This window comes from Schistocerca americana, chromosome 2, assembly GCF_021461395.2.
Source record: "Schistocerca americana isolate TAMUIC-IGC-003095 chromosome 2, iqSchAmer2.1, whole genome shotgun sequence".
NCBI classification, from domain to species: domain Eukaryota; kingdom Metazoa; phylum Arthropoda; class Insecta; order Orthoptera; family Acrididae; genus Schistocerca; species Schistocerca americana.
The window spans coordinates 692,926,191-692,947,116 of record NC_060120.1 but is presented as its reverse complement, the minus strand read 5'-3'; the positions used below and the strand labels follow the sequence as shown (position 1 = coordinate 692,947,116).

Below are 20,926 nucleotides of genomic sequence, written 5' to 3'. Positions count from 1 at the left end.
GATCACACCATAGCCGATTTTATCTCCAGAACGTATAGACACCGGACGATAATCGGTGAAATTAGAATCAGTTTGTTTTCTTCGGTCAAATCAACCGACATTTTCGCACACAAAATATGGAGCGTGAGAAACTGATAAGTTTAATCAAAGAAAGATTGAGTTTGTGCCACCCTGAGGATGAAAATATCATAATCGGGGTATAGTTCGGAATCTGTGGGCTGAACTCGTAGGTTTATTCGAAGCCTCAAATAAGTAGTTTTTTGGAAGTTTTAGGCGTCCTTATAACCTCAAAAATTAATTTGTTCAAATGAAAACTTTTGTGGATTTTTTTGTGCTAGGTTGTCATTAGATGTCTACAAATTATTATTGCTGCTCACTGGCGGTTTATACCAGCAGGGTAGTGATTCTGTTTATATGAAGCGGTTTGCGGATGTAGTGTACGGTACGTGTTCCCACTTTTAAATGCTGTAGGTTTTCAGAGTATCTTATGCTAAACATTATGCTTGTCTTTCACTCGTGTGCTAAATGACAGTCATTGAGGGTTAATTGACGTACGTCTGCACAACTGTAAATAAATACAGTGAAACAGAGTGCCTATAACTTGCCTTCCATGGCCACCACGATGTATCTCGAGTACATAACAGAACTTTTCTCCCGTCATTTCGTATATTTGTAAAACTTGCTGATTATTCCTATAACTGCGGACAATGTGTATAGTACTCGCCACGTTCTTTACGAGACAGGAAAGCTCACTGATATGCATTCGCTGTCCCTTTAATAGCAGAAGCCGCTATGCAGCACTCGTATCCCACTGTGCCCATACCCTTATCTGAGAGAGAAAGAGAGAGCGCTGTGAGTACATGTTGGAGCTTGTAACGGGGGCCTTGGGCTACACCACACAACTTTTGTTATTAATATTATGGCAGATGGCTCGGTCTTTCTTCCGGATTAATCCACTGCATTGAAAATTATAACTGTTCCTAACTGGCAGTGCTTAGCAGTATGAAAAATACAAGGTTTCGCGGTGCTTCAGAACGCCGTGCTGAAAGCTTCTGAGCGTACAATACCCAATAGCACCACTACGAATGAAACACTGTGGGGGTTCAAACCCATGTTTGAGTAATGATTGTTTCACTTAAGAGCCTGTCACAGAGGTACATATGTTTGGAACTAATTCTATCAGACCGGTTCTGTATCGTTTTTCTATTTCACACTGTTCGAGACTAACGCGCGTGATGTAATGCTAGAAATGTCATGTGATGTTTACGTATCGACATTGTCAGCTGTAACACAGCAGAAGTGTGGCGCGTGCAATAAACGGAACAACGAGGTAAAAGCAAATGTAAATGATTCATTGCCTGTTAAGAGACTAATTAAGCAGCTGTAATTGTCTGTGTCACGTGGTAAATGTCATCTTCCCTTTAGCTTTGTTGACATCATTTATAGACAAACTTCTAGAAGTTATACTGTTTTATATGATGGTTATTGCTTCGTACTAATTTCATTTGTGAACTAGCTTTACCCGAAAGCAAAATATTTTTGGCGCTTCTGAAGGTAAATTTTTTGTGAGGATAATAAGCTTCCAGCAAACCTCGTAGGCGTGTTGTACAAATAGTGTGTCACGTTACCAAAAGAAATTGTGACGATGTACAGCGAGAATCATCAGGTTTATTCCCCAGTTGGTGTCGCCCAGGACTAAATAAATTCTGTCGCACTACTGTGGCCAAGTCGTTAAATTATCTAATTTATAAAAACATTGTAAGCTATATTTGTTGTCGTCCGAAGTGATGTCAGGTGAAAGAGGCGGTACAGGTGCATGTACAGTTGTGGTAAAAAAAGTAATCATTGCCAACCATTAAGCACACAATTGAATTTTTTGATCAAGTGCAGAGGTACCATATGCTTCCCTACACCACCTCCCCACCCCCTCTCATGACAGGTGTTTCAGTGGATAAATGTGAGACTGGTCTGTTTCCTTACTTAGAAACAGGTTTCAAAGAAATAAATTTTTGTTCGGCATTAGAAGTTTCTACATCATTTTTGTTTAAATATTCTGACTAAAATGTGGTAAATTATTCACTTCAACAACTACTAATCACATTTGTTATGCATCTAGGAGACAGCACGGCATTGAGAGTTAGTGTTATGAAGTATGACAAGTGCCATGGATATCAATGCCAAAAATAGTTCATTACAAGGTAAGGATGCTTTGTGGATGTCAGTACTGCACTAGAAACTAAATCTGTGTCTTGCTTTACTGATTTTTCTTGTTTTAACATGAAGTTGTCATTGGATCACTCGTGGAGGCTGCAGGTGACAAGAATGAAACTGTCAGGCATGCAGTTTCTGAATCGCTCAAGAAGATTGCAAGGAAACATCAGAATGATGTATTGGATGACATAATATGCTATTGCAAGAGAAATTCAAAGGTACATATATACACGGTTCAACTGAAAGTAGTGATTATTTTTTAAATGACTGAAGAGTAATTAAAGTATCTTCTTTTAAATTTCTTTAAGGAAATAAAAACTTAAGTTATTCAGTTTTTTGCTGTTTTGCAGCTATGAAATGAATTGTAAATTCAGACTGTTAGTGGCTGATTTGTAACATTTCAGGTTGTAATTACTGTATCCAGATTTCATGGAATCCCTGATATTTTGTTGTAGAGTCCTCTTGAAAATGTTTTCTTTCAACTTTATCCTATCTTCAGCTTTTGACTCAAAAACTAAATTCAGAAGTGAGAAAAATCCATATGTATCTTCAAAATTTGTTTCAGCCTATACCCTGCATAATATTTTTTTAAAAATTTGTTTCCTTATTAATATTAAGGCAATTTATGCTGATATTGTCTTCTCTTCCTATGATAACACCATAAAGTAAGTTTCATAAATTCCCTTTTTTTTAATTTCATCCATTTCATCACATCAGCAGCATAAGTGTACTATGTGAGAGTGGACAATACAATACACAATACAAATTTTAAAAATATATTTATGATACTACTCAGGGGTATACATCTGGGTTTGAGCTTCTGGTCAGTATCACAATACAATAAAGAATGTAATTTTATGCGAATCATTTTCAATTGAGTATAATTTGAATTGAACTTCATCTTCAGTGCTACAGTACAGAAGTGCAGTAGATGTGCTGTAACTGACTTTTGAAATAATTTTGCATTGTGTGTCATTATTATGCTAGGTAATTTATTAACTAGCTTAATTCTCACGTGAAAAATTCCTTTTTGGCATAAACTTGACTTTACATGTATTGAATACAGGTTGTTTTGCAGTCTTGTGTTATGGCTACCTACTGCAATGTTTTTTTGCATGCGTACATTACTACCTAATATACTACCTACCTACAAGAAATTTCAACAGTAGATCATAAGAGCAATGTAATTACAGTATTTATAGTTTTTTTAGAGAGTCCTACAAGATATCCCAAATATTGACTATAATATTTTAATAGCTATTTTTGTATTTTGAAAGTACTTGCTGCTGTTGATAAAATTCCCCAGATGATGACACCATGTCAGGGCAGTATGAAAACGTTAAAATAGGCAGTCATTACAGTAGTGCCATTCGTACATTTCTTTATGATTCTTAATGCATAGCAACATTTACTCAATTTTAAGTTCATGAATTCAGTGTGTTTATGCCATTTGATATTTTGGTTCCTCAATATTTTGCTGATTAATGCTGACACAAGAATTATGTATATTCTGATTTTCTGAATGGCAAAAACACCCAGAAACAGTTTTCCTATTGTTCATTTTAGTTGTTATAAGCCCAGTTCCGGAAGTGATTTGTAGCAGTATTTATTGATTGCTGTAATTCATCATAATTTTTACCTTTGAGGTGGGTTGCTGGGAAAAAATAACAAGCAAATGGCAAAAAAGGGAAGCCTGAAAGGAAAAAAAAAAAAAATTAAATTCAGTTAGTAAATCAGTTTGGCTTGCTATATGAAGTAGGGGAGAATGGGCCTCATCCAGATGTAGTTGAATGTAGGTTGAAGCAGAATATTAGCTTAAAGAAAACTTACAAGGTCGGTATTAAATCAGAATAGGAAAAGAAGAATTATGCTTCTAGGTAGCAGTCATGGGAGGGGTTTAGGGTAGCAGCTTCTGGAGAAATTAGGTGCAGAGTACCAGGTCCCAAGTTTTGTGAAATGAAGTGTTAGCCTTAGCCAGGTGATAGAAAACTTAGGTCAGCTATGCAGGCACTTTGAGAAGGCTGCACTGCACTAAGCCAGTGTAATCATTCAAGACTGGAGAGGTCTAGGAAAAGGAGTAAATTTTGGGAACATCACCCAGAACTTTCCTGAAATCTACCCCATTTTGTAGACTTTTCCAGTTCTTTTCCTTCAACGTCTTCCTTCACCTTCGACCCTTCTGCCTGAAGGGGAGCTGCTGGCTCTGAAAGCTTGCCTAATTATAGTCTTTTATGTGTGTGTTCTGCTGCTGCTTGGTGAGTAGATTTTCTTATTTATCCAATTACACTGTATTGTCAAAAATTGTTTCGTTGTAAAATTTATTTTATGTTTGTTTTAACCTTTTATGTTTTTGAGAACTGTGGCATCTGTTGATGTTCCTGCATCTTTGTAATTGAGCCTTTTAGCTTCATGTAAGGCCAAGATAGCTTAAATTAAGACAGTAAGTAAAGAAGCGCTTTAATTTGTTTCAACACATGGCTGTTCAGTAACTAAAAGAAGTGTGAAATTAAATGTTAGCACTGCCATTTCAAATGGTTATAAGGCAAAGAAGGAAAATTTCAGGAATGTCCAATTACACTGAATTGGGATTCTAGTTCATCTGACAGGAAATGACACAAATTAAACAGCTAGTACCTATAAAACTATCAAAGATGGAACTACCACAGCTTATACTGGCAACATGTAGTAGGATCATATATTCCATCTGCTAACATGGACAGAACATCCTCTGTCATTGTCATTTCAATTTTTTAAGAGTAACGAACTGCACTTCATTCTCAATGTGCCTCAAGAGCAATACAAGCACAGTTGTAACTTTCGTGCTCATTATACCAGATATCTGTTGCTGGCCCTTGCCTTATTTGACCTTGTGGCCACAAATATGCAACAAGATGGTGAGTATATGAGGTAGTCTGAAGACTGGGAAGACCAGCTGTAAAATTTTAGTTTCTCAAGTAGATTTTTAGGGTCCACACAGTGAGAGACTTTGGCAAGGCAGGGAAAATACTAAAAGGAAAAGTTTTCGTTTATATCTCCAGGATTCGATTGAGAAACCACGTATGGCAGTGCGAGTGGCAGTTGACAAATTTTGCTCAACAAAGTGTTTTAGCTTTCTCATAAACTAAAATGACTGGAAGGACTGAGTGGATTATTAGAGATGTCTTTCTCACAACCATTTTTGTAGATGAGTATGGAAGGTACAAATGTATGTATTACAGTAAATATACAGGGTGATTCAAAAAGAATACCACAACTTTAGGAATTTAAAACTCTCCAACGACAAAAGGCAGAGCTAAGCACTATCTGTCAGCGAATTAAGGGAGCTATAAAGTTTCATTTAGTTGTACATTTGTTCGCCATTTCAGCCAATAAAGTTTTTGGTCCCTTTTTCTTCGAAGGTGCTACTGTAACTGGACTACAGTATCTGGAGATGTTAGAGAGTTGGCTGTTCCCTCAGCTCGAACAAGAAGCACAACAATTCATATTTCAGCAGGATGGAGCGCCACCACATTGGCACTTATCTGTCCGTAACTACCTGAACATCAACTACCCGAGGCGATGGATCGGCCGCCAGGCAGCCTGTGACAGAGCACGTCATCACTGGCCTCCAAGAAGCCCTGATCTTACCCCCTGCGATTTTTTCTTATGGGGGTATGTTAAGGATATGGTGTTTTGGCCACCTCTCCCAGCCACCATTGATGATTTGAAACGAGAAATAACAGCAGCTATCCAAACTGTTACGCCTGATATGCTACAGAGAGTATGGAACGAGTTGCAGTATCGGGTTGATATTGCTCGTGTGTCTGGAGGGGGCCATATTGAACATCTCTGAACTTGTTTTTGAGTGAAAAAAATCCTTTTTAAATACTCTTTGTAATGATGTATATCAGAAGGTTATATTATGTTTCTTTCATTAAATACACATTTTTAAAGTTGTGGTATTCTTTTTGAATCACCCTGTACTTTGGTCATGCGTTGATTACAATAATAATTCAAGAATGGTCATAAATTTTGCTATCCTACTAGAAACACCTTCATACCCAAAGAATTAGTACCTTTTAGTGCTCTGGTTTGTGTCATTTCTCTTAGGGGCCATATTTTTTGAAACTGTCTATCGGCATAAGTGAATTGTTTGCAAAAGTAACTTTCGTAGATCTGTGTTTAATTGTTTAATAGAGGGTATAGTGTGTGCTTCCATTGATAGTAGGTAATAGAGACCATTAGTTTCATTGTCACTTCTCTGGCAAATACTGTGTGGTAACCATATTTCATTTGTATCTCCATTTTTATCAATCTTCTGTTTAAGAATGCTCCAGATCATTTCTGCTTCATACTTGAATCAGCTTTTGTGTGTGTTTTGTTGACACACAGAAGGATTTTACACTACTGGCAGCAATGAAGTTAAAATTTGTAATTGCTGCTCTTCCTTTCGGTTAGATAGAGCTCTGTGTTCCTGGTGGAAGACAGTTTAATCCTTTGTGTTACAAGTCCAATATAAATTTGCATTCTTTATGTTATCGACATTATTTATTCTGAACTTTGAAAACGCATTTCCAAAAGTACCCACGTGGGGCACAATCTCTCTTTCTCTCTCAAAGGGATAAAAGCAGGGCTTACAAAGTCCTTATTACCTCAGTTCCATGAACTAAGGCACAATGAACCAAAGTTTGTAAGTTCCTTCTATTTGTACAAAAAGACTTATAGGAGGACGATGATTGCTAAAAAATCATTTAATGAAAAAAAAAAGTGCGATACAGAGATTAAAAACAAAGCAGTCTGTGAGGCCATTAAATAGGAAACAAGGAGAGAGAAATCAAAGCTTAACATACTGATAAGGGACAGGGATACAGTAGTGAATGGTTCAAATCAGCTGTTAAATTTGTGAATGAGTGATTTTTAAGTATTGCAGAGAAATTGCAACAAAAATTCCTAAATTTTGGTATACAGTAGATATTGTAATAGTTCTGCACCAATTACAATCCTGTTATTATTAATCACAAAACATTAAGTCAGTAAAACTGAATGAAAATTCAAAAATAGTCAAAGTCTAGAAGTAGTACCGGTGTATGTGCTGATAAATGTATACACAGCATTCAAGCTTCCTTAAGAAACATTATAAATGAGTCACTCTCACGAAGTAACTTTCCCAAGTATTCAAAACGGGCATGCTGCTACATAAAGTTAATACAAGAGACATTCTCTGCTATTATCATTTTTAAAAAATAGTATAATTGATTATGAAAGAAATAGTAATGAATTACTTGATTAAATACAACTTTCTAGGTGAATCACAGTTTATGTTCCGAAGTGGTGCATGTACAATCAGCCACATGATATTTCACAAAAAATGGTATTTGGTGCTCTTGACAAAAAATGTAATGTCTCATAGGCATACTCTTAGACCTGTTAATCAAAAGATTCTGCTAAATAAGCAAGAATCATTAGGAATAAGAAGTGTAGCTAATGATTGGCTCTGATCATACTACCATGTAGAGTACAAATCTCGAATAAGGCTACACACTTGTCAGTTTTCCTTGGGATGTTGCATTAGGACCAATACTGTTCCTGGTATAGATCAGCTATTTTCATCGTACTGTTATCCACGTGGAAAAAAAAACCCTCATTGTTGATGACAGTATTACAACCTTTCAGAAAGTGAGAAGAGAGTAAATTAAACCCTAAACAAAGTTTACAGTTGGTCAAATGGAATAAGGTTACATTGGACATGAAGAAAAGAAATTCCATCAATGTTTGCTTGAAGAGTGGGAAAATGACACTGTTTTTTGTTTATGGATCCTTCTGTTATGTGTTGGTAGAACAGTTCCGTATTTAAATCAAACAATGGAAACTTCAGGTAGGAATATCAGCAATGTAGGAAAAGACAGATTGCTACTTGCCATTAAGAAGACACGTCAAGTTGCAGACAGGCACAATTAAGCCACTTACAGAAAGCTTCTGGCCACGGCCTTCGTCGGTAAGACACCCACGCATGCGCACACGCGCGCGCGCGCCCACACACACACACACACACACACACACACACACACACACACACACACACACAGAGAGAGAGAGAGAGAGAGAGAGAGAGAGAGAGAGAGAGAAGCAAGCAAGCATACCTCACGCACACACAACCGCCAACTCCAGCATCTTGGGGTGAGATGTTAGAGTTGGTGGTCTTGTGTTTGCTTTTTGTGTGTGTGTGTGTGTGTGTGTGTGTGTGTGTGTGTGTCTGGTGTCTATCTTTTACTGATGAAGGCTGTGACCATAAGCTTTATGCAAGTGTCTTTTGCATCTTTTAATGGTTCCTGTCTGCAGCTCGAAGTGTCTTCTTTACACTAAGTAGCAATCTGTCCGTTCCATATTTAAGGTTGAATAACAAGTACACTGTTTCTGTTCTACTGATTTTTGTTCATTTCAAACTAGGATTTGGGTTACTAGGCCATCTTCTGGAAACAACGCTGTTTTGTTGAATATACATTAGTCAGCCAGAAAATTATTGATACAAACCCATCCAGGTGATAGCAGCATCACGTGGCAAGGAATGACTGCTAGTCACACACACGTATGGTGCATGTAGTATCAGTGAGCATGCTGTCTGTGTGTAGAATGTGGAAGGTGCATGATCTATTTGAGTTTGACAGAGGGTGGTGACCCGGAGGCTTGGCCCAAGCATTTCAGAAACTTCATGACTTGTCGGGTCTTCGAGGAGTGCTGTGATGAGTGTCTTCAACACATGGGGAAACAAGGTGAAATTATGTCCTGATGTCATGGGGTTGGGTGGCCAGCCCTCATTATGGATGTTGGACATCGTAGGCTGGGCCAACTGGTAAAACAGAACAGGCAGCAAACTATAAAGGAACTAACATCAGACTTTAATGCTGGGCAGACCAAAAGTGTATCTGAATGCACAGTGCATCAAACACTTCTAACGATGGGCCTCTGCAGCCAACGACCCATGCATGTGGCAATGTAACTCCACCACATCAGCACTGGACATTGGCACAGTAACAGAGTGTTGCATGGTCTGCTAAATCCCAATACCTTCTTCATCATGTCGATGAAAGTGTGTGAATCTGTCATCTTCCAGGGAACAGCTCATTGTTGCCTGTACTGTGGGTTAGAAACAAGCTGGTGGTTGCTCAAGTATGCTGTGGGCAACACTCACATGGGCATCCATGGGTCCAGTGGAGCTTACACAAGACACCATGATGGGTAAAGAGTATCGTACACTGATTGCAGAGCATGTGCACCCCTTCATGACGATAATGTTTACTGAAGGCAGTGGCATTTGTCACCAAGATAACGCAGCACTTCACAAGGCCAGGAGTGTGATGGAGTAGTTTGAGGAACATAGTGGTGATTTCCACTCAATGTGCTGCCACATCTGAAACCAATCGAACGTGTCTTGGATGTGATTGAACGTGGCGTCCAGAGCTGATCGTCCCGCTTCCCAGGATTGTCGGGAATTAGGTGACTTGTGTGTGCAGATGTAGTGCCAACTCCCTCCAGTAAACTACCAAGGCCTCATCACTTCCATGCCATGATGTGTCACCACTGTTTTCTGTGCCAGAGGTGAACATACTGGCTATTAGGTAGGTGATCATAATGTTCTAGCTGATCCGTGTAAATCGTATCTTTATAGGCTGCATAACAAACAAAAAAATGGTGGGAATGGGTATTGGTTGTTTTGACATGGTGTGAACACACAAAGTTGCTTGCAAACAGAATTTCATCAGTACATTATGGTCATAAAGTCCTGTCACCAGTATGTAACTGCAAGCGTCTTTTAATCACACACAGTTCATGTGTGCACTCGATTCTTAGGTATGGAATTACTTTCTGAGGAACAAATGAACAAACTATACACACTGTTTTCAAGCTAAAGAAAGAAGCCCTAAGAAACAAAAAATATTAGTAGAGCTCATTGTAAAGATCTAAATTTACTAAGAAAGAATGATCATAAAACTCAAAACAGAATTTTCAACTTAGGAATACAACTGTAGAGTAAAATGCGTAAGGAGATTAAAGAAAGTACTAAAAAAAAAAGATGTATTTCAAGATCTAGTTAAAAAATGCCTGTTAAGACGTCAGGCTCCAGGTGTCGTCCGGTACAAACCTATGGAGTGACAAGTCAAGTGTTTAGCTTTTTCTGTGTTTTCTTGGTAATATATTTCTTAAATTTCATGCATGTCTTTCTGTTTAAGAGGTTTAATCGTGAGTTTTGTAGAGGCAGCAGTCTGTAGCACCGTTGTCATTTCTTCTGAACAGCTAGTTACACAGCTCATGAGGCACTGGCCTCCGTTGGTGCATATCGGGAGAGTAGCAAGTTGCATATCTAGGTTACTGTCTGTGCTTTTATAGCCAGTCCTTAAGTTAATAATACTAGGATGGATAGGCTGCATGAATACTGTGTGCAGATGCAGGAGCAGCTGGCCACAGTTAGTGAACAGCTGAATGTGTCTTTGGCTACAGTCAGTCGTCTTCAGACTGCTGTCTTGGGATGTAGCAGTGATGGAGAATCTGGTATATTGCATGGGACACCTCACAACATGATGAATGGCAAGTGATAACATGTTTGTATTGCTAGAGTTGGAGGGCCAGTGTAGAGACTGGCCTTGCCTATTAGATTTGTGAGCAGTAAGGTGACCATTCCTTCAGCAGGGTTGGGGTAGGCACACAGGTGCAGGGGTAGGGGGTTTGCTAATTATTGGAAGCTCCAACATTAGGCGCCCAATGAGGCGACACAACAGTGGTCGTGAGTTGCTTTTTGTGTGTTTCTGTGTGTGTGTGGGAGGGGGGGGGGGGGAGGGGATGTCTGTCTGTGTGTATGTGTGTTCGTTTGATCATTATATCTGCCGCGCGGTTTGAGGTGCCATGTCACAGATTGCGCAGCCCCTCCTGCCAGAGGTTCAAGTCCTCCCTCGGGCATGGGTGTATGTGTGTTGTTCTTACCATAAGTTAGTTTAAGTAGTGCGTAAGTCTATGGACTGATGACCTCAGAAGTTTGGTCCCTTAGGAATCCACACACACTTCAACATTTCTATCTCCAACAAAGACCTTATTGGCCGAAAGCTCATTTAGTGATAGTCTTTTTGTTATGCATATGTGATACTGACAGGTTTCAGATAAATTATATAATGTTAAGACAGAGATTTAGGAACCAGGTTTTAAATTTTAAGACACTTCCAGGAGCAGATGTGGACTCTGACCACCATCTATTGGTTATGAACTGTAGATTAAAACTGAAGAAACTGCAAAAAGGTGAGAATTTAAGGAGATGGGACCTGGATAAACTGACTAAACCAGAGGTTGTACAGAGTTTCAGGGAGAGCATAAGGGAACATTTGACAAGAATGGGGGAAAGAAATACAGTAGAAGAGGAATGGGTAGCTTTGAGGGATGAAGAAGTGAAGGCAGCAGAGGATCAAGTAGGTAAAAAGATGAGGGCTAGTAGAAATCCTTGGGTGACAGAAGAAATATTGAATTTAATTGATGAAAGGAGAAAATATGAAAATGCAGTAAATGAAGCAGGCAAAAAGGAATACAAGTGCCTCAAAAATGAGATCGACAGGAAGTGCAAAATGGCTAAGCAGACATGGCTAGAGGACAAATGTAAGGATATAGAGGCTTATCTCACTAGGGTCAAGATAGATACTGCGTACAGGAAAAATAAAGAGACCTTTGGAGAAAAAAGAACCACTTCTATGAATATCAAGAGCTCAGAAACCCAGTTCTAAGCAAAGAAGGGAAAGCAGAAAGGTGGAAGGAGTATATAGAGGGTCTACACAAGGGCGATGTACTTGAGGAAAATGTTATGGAAATGGAAGAGGATATGGATAAAGATGAAATGGGAGATATGATACTGCGTGAAGAGTTTGAAAGACCTATGTCGAAGTAAGGCCCTGGGAGTAGACAACATTCCATTAGAACTACTGACAGCCTTGTGAGAGCCAGTCCTGACAAAACTCTACCATCTCGTGAGCAAAATGTATGAGGCAGGCGAAATACACTCAGACTTACAGAAGAATATAATAAATCCAATCCCAAAGAAAGCAGGTGTTGACAGATGTGAAAATTACCGAACTATCAGTTTAATAAGTCACGGCTGCAAAATACTAAAGCGAATTCTTTACAGACGAATGGAAAAACTGGTAGAAGCTGACCTTGGGGAAGATCAGTTTGGATTCCGTAGAAATATTGGAACACGAGAGCAATACTAACCCTACGACTTATCTTGGAAGCTAGATTAAGAAAAGACAAACCTGCGTTTCTAGCATTTGTAGACTTAGAGAAAGCTTTTGACAATGTTGACTGGAATACTCTCTTTCAAATTCTAACGGTGGCAGGGGTAAAATACAGGGAGCGAAAGGTTATTTACCATTTTTACAGAAACCAAATGGCAGTTATAAGAGTCGAAGGACATGAAAGGGAAGCAGTGGTTGGGAAGGGAGTGAGACAGGGTTGTAGCCTCTCCCCGATGCTATTCAATCTGTATATTGAGCAAGCAGTAAAGGAAACAAAACAAAAGTTCGGAGTAGGTATTAAAATCCATGGAGAAGAAATAAAAAGTTTAAGGTTCGCCGATGACATTGTAATTCTGTCAGAGGCAGCAAAGGACTTGGAAGAGCAGCTGAACGGAATGGACAGTCTCTTGAAAGGAGGATATAAGATGAACATCAACAAAACCAAAACGAGGATAATGGAGAGAGTTAACTCCGGTGATGCTGAGGGAATTAGATTAGGGAATGAGACACTTAAAGTAGTAAAGGAGTTTTGCTATTTGGGGAGCAAAATAACTGATGATAGTCGAAGTAGAGAGGATATAAAATGTAGACTGGCAATGGCAAGGAAAGCGTTTCTGAAGAAGAGAAATATGTTAACATTGAGTATAGATTTAACAGTCAGGATGTCGTTTATGAGAGCATTTGTATGGAGTGTAGCCATGTATGGAAGGGAAACATGGACGATAAATAGTTTGGACAAGAAGAGAATAAAAGCTTTCGAAATGTGGTGCTACAGAAGAATGCCGAAGATTAGATGGGTAGATCACATAACTATTGAGGATGTACTGAATAGAATTGGAGAGAAGAGGAGTTTGTGGCACAACTTGACTAGGACAAGGGATCGGTTGTTAGGACATATTCTGAGGCATCAAGGGATCACCAATTTAGCATTGGAGGGCAGCGTGGAGGGTAAAAATCATAGAGGGAGACCAAGAGATGAATACACTTAGCAGATTCAGAAGGATGTAGGCTGCAGTACGTACTGGGAGATGAAGCAGCTTGCACAGGATAGAGTAGCATGGAGAGCTGCATCAAACCAGTCTCAGGACTGAAGACCACAACAACAACAACATGTGCAACTCAGGGTCAGTGCTATATGGTGAGTAGCAACTATTCTTTTCAAAATATTGTTACTATTGAGGAAATTTAGACAACTTGGTTCCAAGCCGACTGCAGAAAAATTCCACTGCTGCCAACGTACATTTTCTGTAAGATCCATGAAGTTAAGAAAAAGTAGGGCTCATTTGGTGACATTTAGACAGCCAGGTAACCCTCACCTGTGAGTAGAATAAGAAAGGATATGACTTGTAGCGGTACATTGTACCCTCCACCACTCATCTTACAGTGTCTTGCCGTGTATATACAGAGATGTAGATACAAGATAGTGAAATGTTACGGAGATGAAATAGCCGGCTGGAGTGGCCGAGCGGTTCTAGACGCTTCAGTCTGGAACCACGCGACCTCTACGGTAGCAGCTTCGAATCCTGCCTTGGGCATGGATGTGTGTGATGTCCTTAGGTTAGTTAGGTTTAAGTAGTTCTAAGTTCTAGGGGACTGATGACTTCAGATGTTAAGTCCCATAGTGCTCAGAGCGATAGATAAAATACAGAAAGGTTGGTAAAAGTGTAACACAAGTAAATAATACTAAAACACCTATATCATTTAATTTTTGTGTGATAATGCTTTCCCCATCATCCTGGAAAACTTTACACCAAAGTCCTACAACAGGTAACACTAACATCTTATCCTCTTTCAGTGCTTGATGTCACTGATTATGTGGGGTGCTGACTTTATTTTTCAGGCAAGGAACTGGCAAGTTGTGTTGCACAGAATGGAAATGTAACACTGTCATCATGGTTCTAATGCCAGTTAATAGTGTTTGGAGTATTAAATTATGAGATAATGGGGATGTAGTGTGTGCAGTGACTGGTGGTAAGAAAGTAATGAATAGTGTTGCACCAACTTTTTACATTATTAAGTGATTTATTTGGAAAATTGTATTGTTATTTAGGGATAAACTGAATGCAGTTGTGGTGTTTTAAACAGACCGGTTATGTATCCAAAAACATAGTTGCTCCAATCTCCATGTTGTCGTTGTATTTAGATTTTAAATGTTTCCCCTAAATACTTCAGGCAAAGGCTGGGATGGTTTGTACTGTGAGGCGACGGCCAACTACCTGTTGTGTCCCGTTCTGTCCTTGTCAACTGAACTGTGACTGTGTAAATATAAGTGTATATGGATTATGTGGAGTACTTTTCCTTCATGAACTGTAATACCACACCATGACCAATATCCTTGTTGTTCATTTTACATAATTTATCACCTGTTTTTCTTTGTCCACAGTTACCATTACAACATTTAAGTCTCTTGCTGAAAACAATAGAAAATATATGCCAAGAACATCTATCAAATATAAATGAAGTTACTGTTTCCAATTTGATTGAGTTTGCAATGGAAGAAATGACAAGGAATTCTGATTATATACCAGAATCTCAGATGCCTTTGTCAGGCGTACTTGTTGCCTTAGGAAAAATCCATTGTAATCAGGTAGGTACAAGCGTTGTCATCACCATCCATACGTGAATGGTTTCTACTTAGGAATAAACAAAAAATAAAAGGCAAAGGAAAAGAGTATCTGCTGCAATTTCTTTGTCCAGTCTGAATCTGATGTGTAAAGATCGAGGTAAAAGATCGAGTGCTGCTCACCAGTGAGAGGAGATTTGAGTGGCAGACAGGCACACAGAGAATAGAGTGCATATTCTTAGCTATTGGACTGAGTCCTTCGTCAGAAATACACAAAACAAAACACATGCCTAAGTCCACAGCAGAATAACAGTGTGTGGGGTTGCAGTGGAAGCAGGGAAGGAGATAGACAGGTGCAGGATGGGGACTAGAGAAAGCTGAGGACAGGAGGGTTGTGGTAAGGAAGTATATGCTGCAGAAGCTGTTCCCACGTACAAAATTAAAAAAAGCTGGTCTGGTGGGAAGAATCCAGATGACACAGGCTGTGAAGCAGCCTTCATGCTGTGTGATATGCTCAGCAGCTGAATGGTCCAGCTGTCTCTTGGCCACAGATTTGTCATGTGGACAGACAGCTTTTTATTGGTCATGCCCATACGGAATGTGACAAAGTAGTTGCATATAAGTTGGTAGAACAGATGACTTCTTTTACATGTGGCCCTGCCTTTGATGGGATAGGAGACACCTGTGACAGGACTGTAGAAGGAGGTTGTGGGAGGAAATATGGGACAGGTCTTGCATCTAGGTCTATTGCAGAGTCCTGAGCTGTGGGACAAGGGGTTGGGAGGGGGTTGGGAGCAGTGGTGGAATGGGAATGGACAAAGATTTTGCATAGGTTGGGTAGGTGATGGAGTACCTCTGTCAGGAGGGGTGGGGAGGATATTTCTCTTTTCGGAGTACAATGGCAGAGAGTGTTGACCCTGGTGGAAAGAGTGATCCAGTTGCACCCGTCCTGGGTGGTACATCTCTTTCAAAAGTATGTGCATGGCGAGCACAGGGTTTAAAGTCACTGCAGCACCTACTTCCTTTCTTGTGCTGCCATCTCCCATCCCTGACTGTCCTTATGTTTCCTTCTTTCTTTTGTTAGCAGCCTTTGATGTTGACCCAACTATTTACCTAAGTTATGCTTTCTTTTGTCAAGTCCTCATTTATTTTCTTTTTATTACTTTTTGGCTGAAGTAATGTAGGTTCCCTTCTGGGGTTGATATCAATTTTCAAAATTTTTCTGTAGTGTGGGCTGACTGGGAAAGAATTCCTTAATTAGTGCCTATTGCCAGAGGTATTGATTGCTCTCTGTGCACAATAATTTCGTGGACTCAAATATGCACTAAACACCCAGTGCATTAGCCAGTCGGACAGGGTGGGTTCATTATGTACCCTTTCGATAGAGCCCTCTGGCAACACAGGGATCAGAGTTCTGATGCCTGAGCTGCTAGCTACCCATGGATGCCAAAGAAGAGATGCCCATCTTCCTGGGACATCAGGATTCGGAGCAATGTCCACTGTGCCAGATGACTTTTGCTATGCTGGGTGGCATTCAGAGGGAGAGCTCTTGATCAGAGTAGATGGGATCAGATCAGCCATTTTCACACATGCAATGTATCAGATTGAACCAACACAATGGCCATTCTGATCTGGCCGTCTCAGCAGACAGATATAGGTATTTCAGTGAGGACATGTACAGTCCTCCTACTGTAATTACCTGGCTATCCCGTGAGAAGAGGGACAGGCCAAACAACTGGGAGCAAAACAATTTCCTCCCTATTTGGTATGTATTAGAACAGATAGAAATACTTTTACAGCACCAAAACCATTATTGTTGTGGAACACACATCCAGTCTGGAACCGCGCGACTGCTACGGTCGCAGGTTTGAATCCTGCCTCGGGCATGGATGTGTGTGATGTCCTTAGGTTGGTTAGGTTTAAGTAGTTCTAAGGTCTAGGGGACTGATGACCTCAGAAGTTGAGTCCCATAGTGCTCAGAGCCACTTGAACCATTTTTTGGAGCACACAAAAACAAATTTGGGAAAGTTTACTCATTGGGAAAAATGTGCAATGAATCACTATTTATTAAGGCCTCCTCTGCTGCACAATCTTATGCACATAAACAGTTGGGTGACAAACGAGTGAATGTGGCCCCACATAAAACCTTGAATATGGTACATGGAGTTAACTTTCACAGAGACCTTACACTCAAGACAGATAAGGAGCTACAAGCTAATCTGGAACTGCAAGGTGTACATTTGGTCTGACACAAAAATGTCACAAGGATAACTGTATGGATGTGGACACTCGGTTGTACGTCATCCCTGCTGTATGGCGGACCCAAAATGCAGTATCTGTGGTTCATTGCTCCACAAAGGGCATCCTTGTGAACAACTGTCTTTGTGTGTTGACTGTACTGAGCACTATCCTCTACTTTGACTTGTTTGACCACTCTTTAAAAAGATAGAGATAGCTAGAGTGAGAGAGAGAGAGTGTGTGTGTGTGTGTGTGTGTGTGTGTGTGTGTGTGTGTGTGTGTGTGGGAGGGGGGGTGCGGGGGGGGGGGGGGGGCGTGTGTGTGTGCATGCGTAAAAGAATATAAATCACTTGACCACCTGTCATATATTGAGGCAAGAAAAAATATGAATGCCTGCATCCTGTTGACATGATGACCAATTATGCAAAAGTCACTGGTGCTGTAGCCCCTACCTCAATTTTTTCCAAAGCAGTTCTTCTCTCATATGGTTCCCATGATATCACTGTCGTGGACCACTTTCCACACCTGGCTGAAGAAGTAGCTTGGTTCTCCACAATCTACCAGTGACATGCCCCCAGAAAACCACAGATCGGAGGCCCGACACCAATATTCATTGATATTGTCCCACCCGCACCAGTGACACAGTGGTCCTGGTATGTGGGTGTTTCCCCTGGCTGCTTCATGCCTTAAATAGGACACCCTCAATGTGTTATCAGGGATACTACTGTCATCTGCTGGAACTGCAGCAACTAATTTCCTCTTATTCTGCAGTCTGTATCACCCTCCAAGAAACTTGGTTCACTGATAACCATTCACCAACACTTAGTGGTTACTGTGGATTCTGTAGCAATGACGTTGGCCCCTGAAGGCAATTAGAGGGATCTGTGCATTGGTTTGCATAGAAGTTACGAGTAAGTGGCTTCCCCTCTGAATAACATTGGAAGCAGAAACCTTGGGAGTGCAAACTACCCTAGTGATCATCATTTGTAACATTTGTACAAGGTCTGTTCAAAAATTTCTGGAACATTTGTAATTTCACGCCAAAGCTGTGTTGGAGCAAACGGGGCACTGACCTTCTGACACTAATTCTAGTGTGTGATTACCATTTGGAATGCACCTCAGATCCTTCTGCTGGGACTCACCTAATCTCCTGAGAATGTGCTCCTCATGTTTTCCCCACACAGCCCTGTTGGTTAGTAGCCAGACTATGAATTTGGACAGATCTATTTCAAGGATAAAAGTTTGTTGTCCTGAGATCTTTCAGTGTCTGTCTCTTTCTGTTCTCCATGAGTATTAGTGTGCTGCCACCATTTATGCCAATGGCTCTAGAATCAAAAATAGGACGGAATACATCTTTCACCAATCAGGTACAACATTTGTTGCTGGGAAAATGTAGTGTTTCTGCAGCAGAACTGATAGCCATTAATAGAGACTTACATTTAAAAAAAATGAGCCTCCCTCAACCCAATTTTAATTGGGAGGGACTCGATGAACTATCTATTGACGTTTCTCTTGTTGCCGTGTGATGTCTATTGTTCATGAGCTCTCTTACCTTAATCATACTGCCTGTTCAGTTGTCTTTCTCTGGGTCCAAAGTCATGTGGGCATCCCGAAGAATGAAATGATCATCCGTGTGGCCAGAGAAGCTTTACTCACCCAATATTTGCTTCGACAAACTTAGGTTCAAATATGTGGATGCAAATAAGACCACTCCTCACTTGGAGATGGAACAGCTTATGATGGGCTATTGTCCCCTCTAATAAACTCTGCTCTATCAAAGAAATTATTGCTGCATAGCGCTCTTCTTTCTGTTGCACTGTTCTGTGGCACCTCCACATTGGCCATACCACATTATCCTGCGGATTTATTTTATGCAATGAACCACCCTCACATTGTGGTTCCAGAGTCTTACAGGCAGTAACTCATGTTCTTGAGAAATGCCCACTCCTCCTGTCTCTCTATACTGTACATGGTCTTCTGGATTCTTTGCCTCTAATATTGGCAGACAAACCACGGTCAGTTGAACAGGTTCTCTGTTTTCTCTATGGAAGTGGTTTTTACTGTCAGATACAATGTTTTAAACTACTTTCGAATGGGGGCAGGTCAGTTGTGGTTGGTACGTCTCCCACCGTGTGATTGTTCTGGGTGGACTTACGACCCTGCCACCTTCACCTGCTGCCTCGGTCATCCCTCTCTTCCTCTGTTTTAATTGTTTGTAGATCAGTTAGCCCCTTTTTCTTCACCACCCTACTTTCTGTTTTGGTGGTAGCACTCCAATGAATAGTGGTTGCTGTTCACCTCTTTATTACTTTGACTGTAACAGAGCTTAACCCCCATCGTACGTAGAGCTCCAGGGAACAATTGCCTGGTCCCATTCACCTGCTGATATGATAATTTTTGTCCCTTTGCTCTGTTATTGTCGGTCCGCTGATGTCCTTTTATGTTTTTAGCCTTCTCCATTTTGCTATTGAAAATTCCCTTGGCTAGAACAGATTCTTACTTCTGTAAGTGTCTGCAGCTTTAATTGGGTTGGTGAAAAGAGGGAGGGGGCTGTCTGATGCAGGAGGTGTTTCTCTTGCCGTGGTGGAGTGCTGGGAGATCCCTCATGTGCTTTGACATAGATACCAGTCTGAACAATATACTTTTACTTCTCCTTAAATTATTTCTCAAAATTGAGATCAATACTACATTTGAAGGCCTCAGATGTACCATTCGTAACTACTTTCATAATTTGATTAAATTTTTGGTGGGTCTCACTAACTCCAGATGGACTGTCTGGAATGCATGACTGATGACTTACCAGTTTAGTATGTTAACTTCCAATCAATCAACCAAGCAACCAACACGCAACAGGGTTTCCGGGGTCAATAAAAATTGAACCAAATTGTAGAGCTAGGGTATTTGTAATATGTGGACCATATGTTTCATAGTTGTTTTCTGAATATTAGGAAAGTGCTTCATTCCTTGAAGTACACTGCACTGTGCCATTTCTTTGATAGGATGTTTGTTTGTACATTCTCCACGTGTAAGCAAATGTACTACTTTACCAAAATGGATTCTAAGTTTTAGTTATGTGTTCTAAGCTATGTACTGTAGAATTTTCTTACCTTTTTTTTAAGTCACGCAGTCTTTTTGTGCTGAATCCAGTCATTTTTTTTTTTTCTCTTTTAGGTCATGGAAGGAATTCTAAAACAATTTCAGCCCGGTGTTCTTCCTCATTATTGTATTTTACACACCATGGGTAACTTGGCATCTGCAAATGTGTTTGGAATTGTTCCGTTTATAAAAGCAACATTGGGTACAATGTTGCCAATGTTGGGCATGGTCCGTAATGATGCACTGAAACAGGCATTTGCATTTGGTAAGTATATCACCTACTACCCTCCCCTCCCCACCCCTCCCCTCCCCACCCCTCCCCTCCCCACCCCACCCCTCCCCTCCCCACCCCTCCCCTCTCCACCCCTCCCCTCCCCTCCCCTCCCCTCCGCTCCCCTCCCCTCCGCTCCCCTCCCCTCCGCTCCCCTCCCCTCCGCTCCCCTCCCCTCCGCTCCCCTCCCCTCCGCTCCCCTCCCCTCCCCTCCCCTCCCCTCCCCTCCCCTCCAGAGCTTGACCTTCTGTCTTTAGTGTGAGCCATGTGGAGAAGAATTCCCCCTGTGCCATTTACGGC

The 20,926-nt window shown here is 40.6% G+C and overlaps 1 protein-coding gene across 3 annotated transcripts in view; it reads left to right on the top strand.

Moving 5' to 3' along the window:
* Positions 1–1,169: 1,169 nt before the first annotated feature.
* LOC124595224 (maestro heat-like repeat-containing protein family member 1) overlaps positions 1,170–20,926 on the top strand; it is a 271,523-nt gene continuing 251,766 nt past the window's right edge. For 2 of the 3 annotated variants that reach the window (XM_047133879.1, XM_047133878.1), the window contains exons 1-5: positions 1,180–1,330; positions 2,117–2,198; positions 2,284–2,429; positions 14,842–15,045; positions 20,431–20,620. In XM_047133879.1, coding sequence (XP_046989835.1) covers positions 2,153–2,198; positions 2,284–2,429; positions 14,842–15,045; positions 20,431–20,620 — 586 coding nt within the window. In that variant the 5' untranslated portion in view covers positions 1,180–1,330; positions 2,117–2,152. Of the gene's footprint in view, positions 1,331–2,116; positions 2,199–2,283; positions 2,430–14,841; positions 15,046–20,430; positions 20,621–20,926 lie in introns of all 3 variants that reach the window. The other variant, XM_047133880.1, reaches the window with a different exon arrangement.